Raw genomic sequence first — 20,855 nt, forward strand, 5'->3', positions numbered from 1 at the left:
TACTCATTTGCCAGATGAGAGGTGCTTCCCATGAGTCTCAGACTGCATGGGTAGGATGTGCCAGCAGGAGAAGGTGAACTATTCATCTTGCTCATATGCCATAGGGGAGGGTGAACCACTCAGCGTATGCATATGCCACCATGGGGTATCACAGGGGTAGGTGAACCATTCACCCTGTACACAATGCACCACTAGGGGAGGGTGAGTCACCCTATGGTCGCTCATTGCTCCAAGGAGTACCCCAAGCCCCCCGAAGCTCTAAGAGCTCACTATCCATCTCATACATGATCGTCATAAGAGGGTCTCTCCACGACTCCAAGTCATTCACGAAAGGTTAAAAATTTGACCTTCCTAAGGGGCTTCGTAAGAATATCGACGACTTGCTCATCAATCCCAATATGATGGAGCCTTATTGCTCCCCACTATACCATATTCCAGATAAAGTGGTACCTGATATCAATATGCTTGGAGCGATCATGAAACACGAGATTCCCCGAAAGACGAATCCCATTCTGGTTGTCACAAAAGATCATGGTGATATCCAACACATGTCCAAACAACACACTAAAGAGCTTCCTCAACCAGACAGCTTCACAGGAGGCCAAACTAGCAGTAATGTACTTAGCCTCAGCGGTGCTTAAAGCAACCGACTTCTGCTTCATGCTCATCCATGATATTGAAGCAGAACCTAGAGAGGAGCAACATCCTGATGTGCTTTTGCGATCCACCACACTGCCAGCCCAGTTTGCATCAGAGTAACCATGGAGCCTCAAATTCCTGATAGTGTATCTCAGTCCATAAATGATTGTGCCCCAGAGATATCTCAAGGTATTCTTGGTAGCAATCCAATATATATGATGAGGCTCGACCATAAACTGACTCAATGTGTTCACTACAAAACATATGTCCGGACAAGAGTTTACCAAGAACATCAAGGCCCCTATGAGTTGATGATACTCAGAAGGATATCCCATATCGGGCCCGACAGCACTAACGCATAACTCCTTGAAGTTAAGTTCCATCGGAGTAGTCACGGACTTGCACTCCACCATCCCAAATCTTTGAAGTAGCTTCACAACATATTTTCCTTGAGAAAGGAAAATCTCCCCTAGTGTTTGCTAGACCTACAACCCTAGGAAGTAATGCATCAGTCCTAGGTCCTTCATATCAAATTCGGAAGCCAACTCTCTCTTACATTGATGAATAAGAGGGTCTGCACCTGTCAGAAAGAGATCGTCCACATAGAGTACCAAGATGAGAGGTCTATCATTCTCAACCTTAAAGTAAAGGTTCAGATCAACTTCACTTCTTGTAAATCCCAACTTCATTAGATAGCTATCGATCCTCTCATACCAAGCCCGGGGTGCTTGCTTCAACCCATAGAGGGCTTTCTTCAACCTGCATACATGTGTCTGATGATCTTGAACTTCAAATCCCTCAGGTTGTTCCCCATAGACTTCCTCCTTAAGTGAATCATGCAAGAATGCAGTCTTGACATCCATCTGGTGTAGATTCCATCCTTGCGAGGCAACAATAATCGAACGGATGGTGGTGTGGCGAGCAACGGGTGCAAATATCTCATCATGATCTACACCTTCCTTCTGAGAGAAGCCTCGAGCAACAAATATGGCCTTGAACTTCTTAGCACTTTCATCAGCACCATGCTTGATCTTGTAGAGCCATTTAGTGGTGACAACAGATTTGTCCTGGGGTCTAGGGACCACATCCCAGACATCATTCTTCATAATTGACTCATACTCTTTGTTCTTAGCATCCTTCCATACTTGTTGCTTCATAGCGTTTTCAAATGAGCAAGGTTCAAGTTGAGTAATGGTGCTCATAGTAGGTAAATACCCTTGGTACCTATTAGGCTTCTTGCTTTCACGAAATGTCCCCCTCGGTGCAACATGTCTCTCAGCATCTTCGAGAGTTTCCCTCAGCCATGAGGGTCTCCTTTTGGAGGAGGAGGGCCCATGAGGAGGGTCAACGGGATCCATCAGTTCTTCAACATCGGGCATCAGCTCATCTTGCAAATCTCCCTGATTTCCTGCATCTGCTTCTTTGTCCTTCCTTGGAATAGGAAGGTTACTAATCTTCCTTAGGGCAACATCCTCATCGAAGGTGACATCATGACTCAACTCTACTTCTCTTTGACTAGGCACATAGATTCTATATGCCTTAGAAGTTTCACTGTAGCCCACAAAAGTTCCTTTCTTCCCAGATGCCTCCAATTTACTTCTCTTTTCTTTCGGCACATGAAAGTATATGGGACTACCAAAAATTGTAAAATGAGAAACATCAGGTTTCTTATCGGTGAAAACTTCTTCGAGAGTTTTGGAGTCCAATGTTTGATGAGGGCATCGATTTTGAACGTACACATCAGTGTTGGCAGCTTCTCCCCATAAGAACTTTGGAAGTCCTTGATCATGAAGCATGGCACGAGTGGCTTCTATAATGGAACGATTCTTCCTTTTAGCAACACCATTTTGCTCAGGAGTATATGCAGTAGTAGTCTCCCTCTTAATGCCAACTTCCCTACAATAGTCATTGAATTCATTTGACTCATACTCAGTTCCGTTATCGGTCCTCAATATCTTGATCTTCTTCCCTGTTTGATTTTCTGCCAAGGCTTTGAAGGCACAAAACCATGAGAATATTTCGTCTTCTTCTTCAAGAAATATATCCAAGTTTTGCAAGAGAAGTCATCCACAAAGACAACATAATATAAATATCCTCCTAATGATGTCACAGGCAACATACCAGATAGATTAGAATGAACCAATTGCAAAATGACTATGGTCTTGCTATCACTTGAGGGGAATGGTCCCCTTGTATGTTTTCCCTTGGCACATCCTTGACATACACCTTCCTGCTCTGTTTTGAATTCGGGCATACCTGTAACCATCTTCCTTGCATCAGGTAGAGCATTATAGTGAAGATGAGCAAACCTCCGGTGCCATTGTTCTGATTGAAGAGATGTGTTGCAAGACATGGCTCCCAATGGACTTCCTCCAACTTGATATAACTGTCAACCCTGAATCCAAGAGTAAATGCTTCTTTGAAATTTCTTTTCCACACACGTACTTTTCCAGCGATGAATGCCACCTTGAATCCTTTGTCTTCCATCGCCGAGATAGACACTAGATTCTTCTTTAGATCAGGTACATGTAGTACTTCTTGAAGATGAACGGTGTTACCATGATTCAATTGAAGGGTAACATTCCCAACTCCCTTCACGGGATAGGTGGCAATGTCTCCAAGGATAATTTCCAAGTTTGTATCCTTCTCTATCAGATTTGAAAGAGCTTACTTGTACTCAGTGAAGTGCCTTGAGGCACCACTATCAATCAACCAATTTCCCAAAGTTTCCAGAGGAGAGGCAATAGAGAGGGCAGATATAAGATAAAATTTCTTTTGCTTAGAATTTACAACATTAGACTCATCATACCTGGAGTTTCTTGTTCTTTTAGAAGCTCGATCATTTCCAAGTTGAGTAATGGAAGCATTCCTTTTCCCTTTGTCGTTGAATCCGCCATTCCTTTGATTGTTGTTGTTGCCCCTGGAATGATTGTGATTATCATCATGAGATGTGTCCCTTCTATTTGGACACTCCCTGGCATAGTGACCAAACTTGTTGCAAACGAAGCATCTTCCCTTCCTTCCATTTTTGAATCCTGGTCTTCCTTGACTTTGCTTCTTTGAACCTGCATTGTTCTTCCTCTTGGCATGAGCGGAGAATGCAGTAGGATTATTCCTATTTAAAGGCATCTCCAATCCCATCATTCTTGTTTCTTCTTGAGAACATCTAGTCAGCAATTCTTCAAAACTTGGAATTCTGTCGTTATTGAGAATAATAGTGTTGAACACATGCCATTCGGGAGGAAGACCTCCAAGGGAAATGAGAGTGAGCTCCCTGTCAGCAATAGCTTCACCAATCGAAAGAAGATCATTTTTTATCTCGGTAATCCTCATGAAGTAGGATTGAATATCCTCACCTTTTCCCTTCTTTATATCCTTCGACTTTTTCTTGGGGAAGATAATTTGATTTGCATTGCTAGATTTGAACATGCCAACCAACCTGTCATATATCTCCTTTGATGTATTCAAATCGGAGATGTAAGCAACTAAGTGTTTATGAATAGAATCCCTGATGATCTTCTTGGCTTTGACTTCACCCTTCTTGTACTTTGTCTTAGTAGCAGCCGGTGCATTTGAAGGAGGTTCCAAAATCTTTCCCTGCACATAATCCATGACATCTTGCTCTTCTAAAGTCAAATCAAGAGACATCTTCCATGCATGATAATCAGACTTATCATGAAGCTTATCATCAGACTTGAAGTAGGATGTGGAGGCCATTGAGACTTGTTCTTGATCAATGATTGCTCCTCTTAGTGATTTCTCTTCACTCTTGCTTGGGCTTTGTCTTCACCTCAGCTCTGATACCATGTTAATTTTAGGATAACAATGGTATGTTCTATGCTTAGAGCAATTTTACTTCAATTTTCTTTATTAGCCCAATATCATATCCAATATAGCAATCACATCAACATGATAGTAAAATGTAGATAGAACATAAACAATAATAGTAGAAGACAAACCAACACAAGAGGACACAAGATATGGCATCAACCAGGGACAAACCCCAATGTGGGAAAACCCTTGATCAATTCTTCTTATAATTCTTCAAAAGTTCAGTAGAGAGAGAGAGAGAGTAACAATTTGCAATATTTACTTGCCTAAATAGAAAGCCCTAACCAGAAAGTCAACGTTGGTCAACAGGGCTGAAATTGACCTCCAAAATAGCTTGGTGAACCTTGGTCAACTCGGCCTCCAATAGAAAGATAATGCAGCGCAAAACAATCTGAAAATAACTAGTCAAATTTGGTCAACAAAAGTCAACACAACAACTTGAATTAGGGCAGTCAATGCATGGGTCAAACTGCCTCGATTTTCGTGTCGAGAACAACAACTTGCCCAAACAGAAGTCTCCCTCACAAAACCGAAGTCAAAGATGGTCAACGCCGGTCAAAGTCAACCTCTTGAAATTTTGGCCTCTTGAAATTTCGGTCAAATTTGGTCAACACAGCAGCGAGAAAAGACAATCTTCCTTTCATACATGTGGAGAGAGAGGCCCAAAAATCCGTACCTAGTAAAGATGAGAGAGAGAAAGATGAATGAGATGAGATGCCAAAATGAGGAGGCACCTTGTATTTATAATTTTATATGCAACGTTGAAGGCTGGAGGAGGCTAATTTGATCGCTGGCCGACCTTGACAATTTGTCCATAATCCAAATAAATTCATAACTTCATTTGTTCATGTCATAATGGGATGATCTTTAAATCAATCCTACACCTCTCAGAAAGAGGAATCCAAGAAAAATATCAGCTGCCTCATAAGCGCTGTCCAAAGTGATGTTTGGCCCTAGTTGCCAATTTTAACACATTCACTCTCCAATGCCTTGCTACTCCAAGGGAGACCACATTTCTGTTAAGAATGCATTACAACAAACATCATAACATAAACTATGCATATATTATTCTCATTGCTTTGCCTTGTACTTCTTCAACACTGATCTCTGCTGCATAATGCATCTCACAAAACCACAAGCATCAAACATACCTTGCTGCCGCTCCTTTGCCATCAATGACAACAATGCCTACAGTGTCCTCATCACACTTTTAAATTTTTTGTTTGGGGGGAAGGGTTATAAATACCTTTCTAGTTTACTAGAAAAATGACGAAGATTATGTTATGAACAAATATATAGGAAATAATGTAAATGATAATAATTAATAATGATTAGTTAATTAGTAATTAGGTTGAAGAGTAATGTCTAATGAGACATGACTCTCCATGAAGAGGCACCTGCATAGTCTATAAGCAGACCTCTTGTTGGGAATACTGAGAGGGGGGGGGGGGGTGAATCAGTGTTTCTTTTCAATTGTTACTTTTACCAGTTAGATCACTTATATTTAGAACACAAAATGAACAATAGGAAAGCTTTTATTAATATAATCTTTACAATGAATCAAGTACAATGTATATAGGGCTCCAACCCTAGATGAAGACACCGATCTTCAATCTTCCAGGCTCCAACCTGTTGCCAAGCACCAACTTGGACTTTCCAAGGCACCGACCTTGTCAATTCTGAGGCACCGACCCCAAGGACTCCAATCCTATATCTGCTTCAGGCACCGACCTGGTTTCTTGAGGACTCCGATCCTCTAGGGCTCCAACCCTATTCTCCAAGGCACCAACCTTGTTGTTCGAGGCTCCAACCTCCGGGCACCAACCCTCTAGGCTCCAACCCACTCTCGTACTTCGTCTAGATGTGTTTGATAGTATCTCACGGCTCCCAAAATCTTCTTCACCGAGCCCTGTCAATCTTCAGCTTCACTGTAGTCTTCAAGTCACATCATCAATGACTACCTTGTTCTTCACAAGAAGGTGTCACCACTGCTCTTCATGTCACCCAAACAAAATTCTCCAAGGTTATTCCATGAGGTCTTCAATCATGCATCAAGGTCTTCACTAATGCCTCCAAGTCAGCTTCTAGATATCTTCACAAGGTCTTCAATATGTTTCCCCAAGAACTGAAGCCTTCTCCACGGTGTGCTCCAAATCTTCAAGAATGCTAAACAAAAGTCCAAGAGATAGACTCCAAGGATGTCTTTCACAAAGCTTCAACAATGATGGCTTCAGATTAAGGAAAGTCCCACAAATTTCTTCAAGGCATCTTTCAAGATGTTATGTTAATGTTGCTTTAACAAGACTTCTTAAAGATACTTCAAAGTGTCACAAAGGATGCTCAATAAATTGTCCAATAATTTCCAAATACAATGATGAACAAGTTATGTCACAACCTTGCAGCTTGCCGATCTTCAATGAACTTCCCCAACACAGAAATTCAGCCCAAACAGTATCCACAATAGGTCCTTTATAGTCTGCTCCAACAAGAGATCAAAAATGTCTTCAACAGTGGTTCACAACTTCAAAGGTGGTCTTCAAGGAGGTGATAACAGATCCCTGTCTTGCTTGCTGTTCTTTGGGCTAATAACCAGCCCCAACACCACCTAAACACAACTCTGTTTTAGGACAGAGTAAGGCCTGTGGCCTACTTTCCTTCTCTACCTGGACTGCGGCTAATATGCAGGAGATAACCCTCTCCTAAACCACACAAAAATCTTCCTTCTTTCTGCTCAGAACTGTGGCTGCTTTCCTTGCTCAGAAATCAGATTACAGGAGGAGAAAAACATCCTTAAGACAGCGGCTGTCCACCTGTACTAATGGGGCCTTCTTACAGATGTAAACTTGCCCTTAAAAATAGACCCAATCACCTTCATCCTTCTTCTTATGAGCTCGGTTGTCTTTCTGAGTTTATCTATTCTCTCTGAAATCCTGTGATTGTATTCACCGATAATTCTGTGCTAGAACACTCGAAGTGAAGGTTCTGTAACCAACTCAACAACATCGTCACCTGAAGTAAATCAAAAAAATTCCACACACTTAATAAGGGAAAGTCAAACCAAAATAGTTCCCTATCGACATCCGAATCATGAGAGTAGACAACTCAACCATGCTACGTATCGGGAACATTCAGAACAAAAACAACAAACTGATGTTCGAAAGAATATTGATGTACCCTCAATCCAGTCTTATGATGACGATTCATTACAAAATTCCAGTGATCTGAATATTCCATGGAAGATTAATCTAGGATGGTATGATCCCTTTTCAGTATGCCAATTTTGTTTATCACTTAGAGGATCATATCGTCTTGCTTCGACGAAGATGGCAATTCCAAGACGAGAAGATATTCAAAATTGAAAAAGAGATCAAGCCTTTTTCATCGACAAGCTTTGAGGACAAAGCTTTTTTAGGAGGAAGGCAATGTTATGAATAAATATATAGGAAATAATGTAAATGATAATAATTAATAATGATTAGTTAATTAGTAATTAGGTTGAAGAGTCATGTCTAATGAGACATGACTCTCCATGAAGAGGCACCTGCATAGTATATAAGCAGACCTCTCGCTCTCATTTGTATCATCATTCATATTCACACATTTAATATATAATATTTGTACCTTCAATGGATATCTTCATATTCCAAGTCTTCTAGAGTAATTAATCTGAAGAAGGAACTTTGTTTGCTTCAGATTAATTCAAGGTTGGAGAAGTTAGAAGAGTAACAAAAGTGGAATGCTGCAAAGGATGAAGAACTCAAGAATGACGTTCAAGCAAAACATGACAAATAGAGGAACATATTAATCAGAATCATAATGATCTACAACAAGAATAGCATAATTAAGAGCCTTGCTCAATAGAAATCATGATGCACTGGAAGACAAATCTTGCAGAACAGGCTGGTTCTCAAAGTGCTACTATTCCACAACCAAAATCTTCAAATACTTTTAGTCCACTACCAAGTGACTCGAGTTCAACAACTCCACAACCAAACATGCCCTCTCACAACTTAGTAACCACAAACCAATTTCTGTCACACAAATGAGGCAATTTTTCCATACCCAATAAAGAGCAAATGTGGAATCAAATCTTGACAGAAATAAGAAACAAGGTGTGGCATGGTTTAACAAGGAAGAATAGTATTTTGAAATCCATGGTATCAATAACGATGATGGAAAAATCAAGTATGCTTCCATTGAACTAGGAGGAGGCGCATATGATTAGACTTCTGGTGGAAGACATCATTTCCAATTAGTTGGAATATATTCAAAGATGACTTCTTTAAGAGATTTCAGGGTATCAAAGAAGAAGAATTTTTTTACAGAGCTCACTAGACTACAACAAAAGGATAATGTGGATAAATTTACACGCGATTGGGAAATATTGGCTACAAGAGTACCTGGGATATCAATAGAATGTCTAATTCGATCATATATAACCAAAATTAAGCCACATATCAAGAACAAATTAAAACTACATGATATTAAAACCTTGGAAACAATGATACACAGGCAGAAATGATAAATTGTGATGCTTGCAACACTGATTACTATTAATTTTCATTTCCATTTACATGTTTGTCATTTTTCTTTGATAGCACACTTTATTTTACAAAGGGGATGAGTACTTGGTACATATTCTCCAGTATACATATTAAATATGAATGCCCTAATGAGGAACATTATTTTATATTTTTATTTGCATCAGTAAGAAAGAGTAGAGTAAGTGCCAAATTTCAAAATGTAACTGATTGAACGTAACTTGTAAGAATAATGTGCATTAGGAGAGGGCACAGGCACGGTCATGCTAACTTACACTTGCTAGTTAAGGGAGCTTTTCTCCCAGTTTACAAATCATCTAGTGTTTAGAATACAGTACTATTCTCCGAGAAAGTTCGGGCATCTCAATTGTGTTTAGAAGTGCTTTTGACAGTCCTTCTCACCTTGCTCCATCTTTGATGATATCAAATAACTCAGAGAATAAATAGTTTTGTAAGTAGTTCATGAGAGTTGATCTTTCTAATTGCATGATATTCAAATAAATGCACTGTTCCTGTACTGTGTTCCCATCCATCATCCCACTATATATGTCAATTTTCCAGTTCGTAATTCATTAAATTATTAATTTATTAGTTGTTATGTGCTTTTGGTAACATTTTTGGCATCTAGCCTATTATATTTTTGCTTTGCTTCTTTCCAATTACCTTCCAATTTGTGGTGCAGACAGCTATGGAAAAAAGGAGGAAATAGAGGCAACCTTCTGGAAGGAATGGAGTTCTAGAATTGAAGAACAACAAAAACTAGCTGATCAGGCCAGGAATTTGGAACAAATAATTCCTGGGGTGGAAACAAGCAGATTTTTGTCTGGAGATACTGAATACATACAAAGGGTAGTGTTTTCTTTGGCCGAGTCTGTCAAAGTGGAGAAAAAGAGTGTTCTATTAAATGGATTAATATTAGCAAACACTTATGGAGTCAACAGATCAGAGGTATGAATTTCGTTTATTCTTTGTTGTTGGAAATCTCATGTAATGTTTCGCGTGCAGTACATTATTGATGCTTGGTACTCTTATTTATTTCTTAGAGCACATGTAACATGAATAGAATGGTAAAAAGTTCGATTAACTCTCTTTTTCTTGATGAAGGTGCTTCTGCGATATTTAAGTTCTCTTCTTGTCTCACACTTGTGGACGAATGAGGAAATTGAAGCTGAAATTTCAGTGCATTGGAATGAACTTTTGGAGCATTCGGGGGAGGTTTTAAAGGTGCTTTCCTCAACTGTGTACACTGCACTGGATGCTTCTAACAAGCAACGGCTTGGTTTCTTATATAAAATTTTGTCAGCCCACTACATTCATATAAAAGAAAGACTTTGGCGAGAATGCACATCAAGTGTTGGTGATACAGAAAATCTGATTTGTTTTAAAAATGACCTTTTGAATTTTCTTATAACAATGATGACTGCTGGCTGTTCCTTTAGAGATATTGCTCAGATTTGCTTTCAGGGAAGAGAAAGTATTATGTCAGATACCAGTTTAAATTCTGCTGATCATGTGGTTCATCAGAAAACAATGGATAAATATGAGAAAAAATTGATAGCTATTAGAGGTAAAGATGCGGATAGCTTTCAAGATATACTGGAGGCATACATAGCTCTTACCGATTCTATCCTCTGTGAGATACGTTCCCAGGTCTCCAATGATATAGCAGTTGAAATCAGCAAGCTCAGTACCAGACGTTTATGCAATCTGTTGTCATCACTTGCTTGTATCTCTTATGGGGAAGATGAAGTAAATGCCCCTGAGCCAACACAGCAAGATTTTGTAATTTTGCAAAAGGTAAGACATGCAGTTTGGTCAAAGTTGAGTACATTTGCTGAAGATATGCAGCTACCCAATCAAGTTCGAGTTTATGCCTTGGAACTTCTACAGACTATTTCAGGAAGAGGTTATACACAAGCTTTTGGCATACAGGACAATTCTTTATTACCCTGGGATGGATGGGATGCCTTACATTATTTGGATGTGGATGATCATTTGACAGAAAACAAATCAAATGTTCATGGGTTCAAAACTACTTTGGTTGCCCTGAAGTCAACAGAGTTGATATCTGGTCTTTGGAAAGATGTTGAAGTAAATGCAAAGGACCTGATGACAATTGACTCAGCAGTATCTTTGTTTTGTGCATTATCTGCTCAGGCTGTATCTAGACCACACTTATCAGTGTTAGGATCTCTTCTGAAAGAGTGGGAAGGTTTGTATGAAAATGAGAGTCAAAGGACTAAAGATAAACAGACAGAAGAGACCCAAGATGCAACAGTACAGGATGATTGGAATGAGGTAGTTGAGTGGGATGATGGATGGGAGGCATTTCAAGAACCAAAACCAAAGATAGATGAGAAACCTGATAGAGTTGTGTTGATTCATATCTTTCATAATTGTTGGATGATAATTCTTAAACAGCTCATTGAACAGTGCCAATTTGAAGAGCTTTTACGACTGCTAGATGAAACATCCTCGAACAAAAGTACAGTGTTACTCACTGAGGATGAGGTATCGAAGATAACTTCAATTTTAGCTAATATACAGCCTGTTGTGGCACTGAAGAGTGCTTTGTTATTTCCATATGATTCCCCTTGGTTTGAAACATTGAAGATAGTTGAGGAGAAACTAAAGCATGACATGAAGGAACAAGAGAGTAATGCTAGTGATGCATTAGATGATAGAAATAATTTGGATGTTGTAGATTATGAATTGTTAGCACTTATTTTATCTGTGGGTCTTCTTCCATCCCTTGCTGGTAATCCTGCTTTTGCTACTATATTTTCCTGTGTGTGTGCTGCACTGGGGCGACTAGCATGCTTGCTGCAAGAAAGCCATTTATGCATACAAAGGAATGAAGATCAAGCTTGCATTTCAAGATTATCTCAGCAAGGACCCATTTTCTTTGGTAGTGTGGCATTCCCTTATTTTATTGCAGAACTCACCAGGGGAAAGCATTATTTTCTAGCAGGGGCATTCGTTTTTCAGTTCATGCATGTACATACAGTACTTAATTCAATGAGTGCTGTATATGTTGTTTTGAAAACATATTTAGAATTGCAAATCAATGAAGATAAAATAAAATATGAGTGTGCTCTCAGTGGCACGGCATTTCCTCATTGTCTGAAGAACACTATGGTTGGTTTGAAGGACAAACTTCCGAGTGTTCTCAAATTGGCCTATTCTACACTTTCTGAAGATCTCACACAAACAGGCTTTGGAAATATATGATGTTACTGATTGTATCATTGGGATTATTTATCTTGTCTTGTTGACTTGAGTTTTATTTTTGGTGATTTGTTGACCCACCAGTGCCAGGCAGAGACAATGGAGTGGTTTCATTTTCATACTTTGGTAATGTTTTCTAGTTTTAATTATTTTCTTAGCTTTGATCTATTATATGCTGCAAAAGTTGAAAATATTAGTGGCTTTATACTACAGGGCTTTAAGCTGATTGGTAGATGACTGGTATTACTGTAGTTATGGTCTTCCTAGTATGTAAATTATTGACATGGAAGTAAAGATATGAAGGTAGAATGAGATTATTTTTATTAGGGTTTAAGTAATCTGCAATCCTAAAACACCAGGTGGTATTGCAGGACCTCTCCTGCCACAATATAATCAGATGCTTTTTAGGATAGTCAAATGGAGACTTTCAGTAGGGTGAAGTTCATGTCTCAAGAATTGTCCAGTTCTGCTGATGGGAACACGTTTGCATTTTTGATACCAATGCATTAAGTATACTTTAGTGTAAAGGCTGCCATAGTCAAGTAATCTGGAAACTTAAGATTGCCAGAAATCTGAAGAAAATTGTGTGCAAACTGAAGTGCGACACAACTTGGTGAAGTTAAATTGAGGGGCATGGTTAGTTTAAATCTAGTGCTTGTCAAGACTTGCATAAAATCACTACAAGAAAAATATACACATACTGTTACACACCACATTGGTCAACGTGCAGATGAAGCATTGTAACTATATCTAGAATGGAACATGTTACAATAAAAAATCATAAAAGATAAATATTTTTGGTGGAAATGTTGGTCAACTTGCGTTTGGAATTGTGACATATGCAAAGAGTGTTATGCAAGTCCATACTGAATTTTACATAAGGGAACCTATAGTAAATTGTGGGATTGATTCAACAAGTATTTAACTGAGCTCAAGTAAGCCTTCATCCTACACGTAAGATGATTTCTTTGTATAGAAGTTGAAAAATATTTAGGCTTTTAAGGCTATAATTATTAAGGACGTGTTGTCGCACAGATTGACACGACAACGCTCAGACCGGGGGCTGTCACCCTGATCTTCGATCTCTTCGTTTAAGCCTGTCTCCCACGGCTAAGGGGGGTAGACCCTACAGGAAAATGGGTGACCAACTGTTAACCAGTTGGTTTGGGAGACACGAAGCACTAAAATGATTTTATTAATTTAGCGGACCAGTGCCTTACAAGATTTATGTTTAAATGATTACTTGCTAGATGATATAGAAATACAAACCGTGAACAGCAACCATTTATCATCAAACGATTAGAACGACGCAAGATATCAGTTAAAACCACAACGTTCTTATAATGACCAAAGCTCAATAAAGATATCCAGTAACTGAAATTTTTGAAGAGATGAATGCTTTAAACAACCATGCAAATCATGAATCATTAACCAGATATCATATTTATGCAGCTAAATCTTCAAGATGATCATTCGTGTGCATAACTTGAAAATTTAAATCTCCAGCATAAAAAAAAATAAAAAAATATGACATGACAATTTTCTGAGAAAAACTAGATCCTGACAAAATTCCCACAATGCCTTTTTATGCTTTTTTAAATATTGGCAAAAAATTTAAAGCTTTAAAAAATAAAATCCAGTTCTACACTTTAAAAGAAAATTTTTATGATTTTTTTTTTTTTTTTAGATTTTATATTTAAATGAAATTTAAATCTAAAGCTCTAATCTAAAAAGAAAAGGATTTGTAACTAAATCAAGAATTATGAAAATAAAACTTTAAGATAAAAATTAATATAAAAAGAAGGGCACTAAACTAAGACTAATGAACACAAACTAAACGCTATCCCTTCTTTTCGTTTTATGCTTTTACGCTCTCAGTACTCTACACATACGCAATTTTCATTGAAGTCGAAATGTAACCTAAAGCCAAAGTCAAAATTACAAAGAGCTATGCTATAAGTTTAAAAAAAAAATGAACGCTGTTTCTGAATCGTAAATCACGTAAATGAATTAAAATGAAACGCTAACTTACCAAGTCCGCAGTTTTGCGGTTTCCGGCACCAGACGGCGGCGATTGAAGGAAAAACGCGGCGATTTTCAGGTTAAAAGACCAACGCATACAGCCATGAGCCCAAAAAATAAAGAAACTAAACCTGCGATAAAATTACCTGAGCACGTTGGAGCGATTTCGATTTAGACCCTTTGCATAAACGGATTCCTTACCTGGCGCTCGATAGAGAAAAATATTTAACGCACATTCAGAAATCTTCTCACGCAAAACTCATGAGTCACTTGGCCTGCGTGAATTTGTTTGAAAATTGCAGACGGAGGTGAGCTCGACGGATTGACTCAGGTCGATGGCAGACAGCTTACTGTTGGCTCTTCACGCATACGTGCACCCAAAAGAAACGTTACACCGGTTTGCTGAAGATTGCTTGAGACTATGACGGCGGATCAAATTTCTGAGGGTTTGCAGGCAGGACGCAATCTCAAATCGCCTACGCATATATAAACCAGCCCTCCGTGTATATTTCGTTTTGCAGTTCTTTTTGTCTTGACGGCTATCAGCTACATGAAGCCACGGCGTGGAAAGAACTGCGCAAATTTTGCAGGCAGCCTGATGTTTTCACGTGGGTAGCAGAACAACAAAACCCTTAAATCGAAATATGTTCCCTTCAATGCGTGATTTCTGGGCCTTGATGCTTCGATGGCCAGCCAAACAGATGGTCAAACGATCAACGCAGCACCCAGAGGACCGAGAAAAATGCAGGTCGAAGAGCCGATTTTTGGAAACCCTGATAATTGAGACAAAGACCTTGCGAAAAAAAAAAAGAAAAACTTTCCTCCAGATCTTGTCTCAGGTCTGTAACCTGCAAGAAGAAAATAAAACCCGACAGATATACACAAAATTTTAAAGTAAAACCCTTCAAAACTAACCTAAAATCAAAAAAATAAAATTGCAACTCTAGAATAGCTAGATTTAGCAATAAGAGCAGAAATATTTTCAGAATTTAATTTTAATGCAAAACGCTTCAGAAAACCCTGCATGCATTCATACAAAAAAATATTTCGAATGATAACCGCGGGACCAAGAACTGGCTGGGCTCTTTCAGAAAACACAACCCGGGAGTTGGCTGGTTCAGCCGAGAACTTCCCCTAACGCCTGGTAATCTAAAAAAAAGGATTTCCTGCACAGCTTAAAATCAACCATCAACGTAGGAGGAGAAAACAATAGTGAAACCCCAATCAAATGGAGATCCCTGCCAATATATTTCAGAATCTAAACTATCATTCAAACCTCAAAGATTAGACAAGATACCTGTGCCTAGATCAATCTTCATTAAGCTATCATTAATGGCTGAAAATAAAATTATGCAGAAAAAATAGAACAATCTTACAGCGTTTTCAGAAGAGTAACACCAGCAAGATTTTTAACCCCAAAGTCTTCTTTATTGCACAAAAAAATGAACTACAAGAGAGCTTCTTCAGCACAAGACTCACAGATCTTATGATCTCAAATGACCCCCTAGGACCCTATTTAAAGGAAAAAATCCCAACGGCTAGTTCGAGTGATCCATGTTGAAATGATCTCGACCGTCGATGAGGATCAAGACATCTCTTAATCTCATCCGTCGAATTTGTTAATTTATTAAAAAATGAAATTTTGCATGTATTTACTCAAAATATTATTATTTTATTATTTTTTAGGGTTTTTGCTTTATTTTATAATTTTTTTATTATTATTTTTATTTATTTATTTATTTTTTATTTTATTTTTCAATTATTTATTTATTTATTTTTTAATTTTTTAATTCATTTTTAAATGGATCCTCGAACTTACCCTTTGGAAAAAATCACCTAGGACCTTGGACTTAGGACTCATGAGGGGATTTAAAACATTTTCCAACCCTCAAGACACTTTACATCATGACTTTTACAATTTTACATCTTAAGGGGAAAAACCCATTTGACATAGACCCTCATATACCACCCAGTTTTGCGACACAACTATAATTTAGCAGATTAACACACTAGAATTCTCCTAAAATTTTAATGACAAAATCCATCCAGGCTTTGGGGTTAGGCTGAAGGAAAACTTTGCCGATCATGGATCGGTGAGACGAAAAACCTTCCGGGACGTAGATTACCATTAGAAAGTTAGGTCCACCCAGGCAATTTACATACATGACTCATATCTGCTAAGATTATTTACATTTCATACATGCAGACTGGGTTTACAACATAAATCGATCAAGCTGCTGATGACTGCAGGATGGCACAGACATGTCGATCAAGCGCTACCCCTTTTTGCAAAGAAAAGGGGGTGTACTGCATGGGTAGTTGACTGGTAGTGGTCAACATCTGTCTCTACTTGGGGACACGTTGCTGCACTGTAGGAATGTGAGAATCCAGAATCTGCATCCACACAACACAGATACAAATAAGTAGCGTCCATCCAAAAATCATCATATAAGATTAAGCACAGGAAAGATAAAAGCTCTTCATTTATTAACTATCTAGAAAAATAAATCAAAATCAAAAACAGAAATGAAAATGTGGAAAAACAAGTAGGGTTAGAAATATAGCGGATGCCCCTAGCATCAGATGTGTTCAATATAGTGTATACTGAGCATTTGCCTGCTTTCAGGCAAATTTGTCGGCTGCTTGTCGGATGTGCCATGTCCAATTCTACATATGGTAGAACTTTTTCCTATCCGAAAATCAAGCTGCTCGCGGCCGTCTGATGCATCAAATCTTCTTCTTATTTTCTTTCGCTTGCGCTTTTTCTTTGTGGCAGGTTGTATCACTGATGACATGGGACTTTCTGTTTCAAAGCTATCAGATGAAGTATGTAAGATATGCGTGACATGTCTTTCTTTACCTTGCATTTGATCTTTATCATTTTTAATTTTATCTGGATCACCTTCAATTAACCACTTTTCAATCGAACCAATGACCTCCTCGTAATAAGATGGAGCCTGTTGCAACAGATGAGAAGGTTCTTGGTTTCTCTCATCCTCTGACCATTGTTGAAATTTTTGAACCTGTATTTTAACGACATCCATCTGACTAGAGTGTTCAACCTTTATAGCACTGATTTTCCTGGCATGGTTTTCTTCCATATCTTTTATTACTTTATCGTTATTTTCCTTTATGTTCATCAAGCAATACTGCATGGAGTTTATTTCTTCTTTATGATTTGCTTGCATGGTGGCCAACTGATTATTATGATCGAACGTCATGATAGTCATTTCTTCATCCATAGTTAATAACTTGTTTTGCATAGAATTAATTTCCCTATCATGATCAACTTTCATGGTCATCATATTTTCCTCTAAGCCTGACATCTTGCTTTGCATGAAACTAATTTCTGTGTCATGATTAGTCTTTATGGCCTCAATTTCTTTAGCATGCTGATTTTGCATAATCTCCATCTCCCTATTACGTTTTTCCAGGTGGGTGCATAAAGTTCTCACATCATTGACGTAATTAGTTTGATTAATCTCCATATTTTTTACCAGCAGCATTAGTTCTTGTATAATTTGCCTTTGATCTTCCTTTTCATTGTCATTTGTCCCTGCTTTTCCACTATCATGGACTTGATATGAAATAGTACAAGTGGACGACACATTCTGATATGAAGAATGGTCTTGGACAGCTGGACCTTTTACAAGATTACTTTCATTTTGTTGCACAATTTTAGGGGCACAAGGCGAGCTATCTGGATCACCATATCTATCTTTAAAGGCATTGACAATGTCTTGCAAATAAATGAATGAATCTTCAGGAAAACTATTAAACCAGTTCAAAGCATCACCCTTCAAAGAATGGAAAAATAGATGCATTTTGAAATCTTCATGATTATATTGAGGAAGTCTACAATATATGATCATTACACAAGTAAACCTGTTTAAATGCTGTCTAACAGCGACTGAATCACCACCTGAGAACTTAAATAATTTAGAAATGGCCTCTTTCGGAAAATCATGGAGATTATCAGTAAAATAACATGGTTTAAATGAATAATCCATGATGAATAATAGGGGATCAAATGGATGATAGAAAGAGATTTTTGCTCAAGAGAATTAAGAGATAAAAGAAGTGGAGTCGCCACTTGAACAATAAATCTAATTCTAGGATCCAAAAAGCAACCAACAAGTAAATATGAGGGAGGCTTCTTGTCTGGGAAAAATGAGAAAATGGAGTCGCCACCCAAACAAGAAACAAATCGAAGAGAAGCCGCTGATATGACGAAAGATAAGGTGATGAAAGAGATCCCAAATGATGCAAAAAAAAATGTTGAATTTGCCAGATCAAATGAGAGATGAAAAAGATGAGAAGATGAATATCGTTGAAATGCCAGGAACAGAAAAACTCTGTCTCCGGCAACGGCGCCAAAAAATGTTGTCGCACAGATTGACACGACAACGCTCAGACCGGGGGCTGTCACCCTGATCCCCGATCTCTCTATTTAAACCTGTCTCCCACGGCTAAGGGGGGTAGACCCTACAGGAAAATGGGTGACCAATTGTTAACCAGTTGGTTTGGGAGACACGAAGCACTAAAATGATTTTATTAATTTAGTGGATCAGTGCCTTACAAGATTTATGTTTAAATGATTACTTGCTAGATGATATAGAAATACAAACCGTGAACAACAATCATTTATCATCAAACGACTAGAACGACGCAAGATATCAGTTAAAACCACAACGTTCTTATAATGACCAAAGCTCAATAACGATATCCAGTAACTGAAAATTTTGAAGAGATGAATGCTTTAAACAACCACGCAAATCATGAATCATTAACCAGATATCATATTTATGCAGCTAAATCTTCAAGATGATCATTCGTGTGCATAACTTGAAAATTTAAATCTCCAGCATGAAAAAATATGACATGACAATTTTCTGAGAAAAACTAAATCCTGACAAAATTCCCACAATGCCTTTTTATGCTTTTTCAAATATTGGCAAAAAATTTAAAGCTTTAAAAAATAAAATCCAGTTCTACACTTTAAAAGAAAATTTTTATGATTTTTTTTTTTTTTTTAAAGATTTTATATTTAAATGAAATTTATATCTAAAGCTCTAATCTAAAAAGAAAAGGATTTGTAACTAAATCAAGAATTATGAAAATAAACTTTAAGATAAAAATTAATATAAAAAGAAGGGCACTAAACTAAGACTAATGATACAAACTAAACGCTATCCCTTCTTTTCGTTTTATGCTTTTACGCTCTCAGTACTCTACACATACGCAATTTTCATTGAAGTCGAAATGTAACCTAAAGCCAAAGTCAAAATTACAAAGAGTTATGCTATAAGTTTAAAAAAAAAATGAACGCTGTTTCTGAATCGTAAATCACGTAAATGAATTAAAATGAAACGCTAACTTACCAAGTCCGCAGGTTTGCAGTTTCCGGCACCAGACTGCGGCGATTGAAGGAAAAACGCGGCGATTTTCAGGTTAAAAGACCAACGCATACAGCCATGAGCCCAAAAAATAAAGAAACTAAACCTGCGATAAAATTACCTGAGCACGTTGGAGCGATTTTGATTTAGACCCTTTGCATAAACGGATTCCTTACCTGGCGCTCGATAGAGAAAAATATTTAACGCACATTCAGAAATCTTCTCACGCAAAACTCATGAGTCACTTGGCCTGTGTGAATTTGTTTGAAAATTGCAGACGGAGGTGAGCTCGACGGATTGACTCAGGTCGATGGCAGACAGCTTACTGTTGGCTGTTCACGAATACATGCACCCAAAAGAAACATTACACCGGTTTGCTGAAGATTGCTTGAGACTATGACGACGGATCAAATTTCTGAGGGTTTGCAGGCAGGACGCAATCTCAAATCGCCTACGCATATATAAACCGGCCCTCCGTGTATATTTCGTTTTGCAGTTCTTTTTGTCTTGACGGCTATCAGCTACACGAAGCCATGACGTGGAAAAAACTGCGCAAATTTTGCAGGCAACCTGATGTTTTCACGTGGGTAGCAGAACAATAAAACCCTTAAATCGAAATATGTTCCCTTCAATGCGTGATTTCTGGGCCTTGATGCTTCGACGGCCAGCCAAACAGATGGTCAAACGATCAACGCAGCACCCAGAGGACCGAGAAAAATGCAGGTTGAAGAGCTGATTTTTGGAAACCCTGATAATTGAGACAAAGACCCTGCGAAAAAAAATAAACTTTCCTCCAGATCTTGTCTCAGGTCTGTAACCTGCAAGAAGAAAACAAAACCCGGCAGATATACACAAAATTTTAAAGTAAAACCCTTCAAAACTAACCTAAAAAAAAAAAAAAAAAATTTGCAGCTCTAGAATAGCCAGATTTAGCAATAAGAGCAGAAATATTTTCAGAATTTAATTTTAATATAAAACGCTTCAGAAAACCCTGCATGCATTCATAAAAAAAAAATATTTCGAATGATAAGCCCGGGACCAAGAACTGGCTGGGCTCTTTCATAAAACACAACCCAGAGTTGGCTGGTTCAGCCGAGAACTTCCCCTAACACCCGATAATCTAAAAAAAAGGATTTCCTGCACAACTTAAAATCAACCATCAACGTAGAAGGAGAAAACAATAGTGAAACCTCGATCA

At 38.1% G+C, this 20,855-nt stretch overlaps 1 protein-coding gene across 1 annotated transcript in view; it reads left to right on the top strand.

Moving 5' to 3' along the window:
• LOC149256990 (MAG2-interacting protein 2-like) overlaps window positions 1-12,272 on the top strand; it is a 56,271-nt gene extending 43,999 nt beyond the window's left edge. The window contains exons 2-3 of the mRNA XM_089430539.1: window positions 9,640-9,959; window positions 10,116-12,272. Coding sequence (XP_089286665.1) covers window positions 9,640-9,959; window positions 10,116-12,242 — 2,447 coding nt within the window. The 3' untranslated portion in view covers window positions 12,243-12,272. The remainder of the gene's footprint in view (window positions 1-9,639; window positions 9,960-10,115) is intronic.
• Window positions 12,273-20,855: the final 8,583 nt, after the last annotated feature.

Source organism: Pinus tabuliformis, chromosome 6 (genome assembly GCF_031772625.1).
Source record: "Pinus tabuliformis cultivar Carrire ecotype Pingquan chromosome 6, CPIR1, whole genome shotgun sequence".
NCBI classification, from domain to species: Eukaryota; Viridiplantae; Streptophyta; class Pinopsida; order Pinales; family Pinaceae; genus Pinus; species Pinus tabuliformis.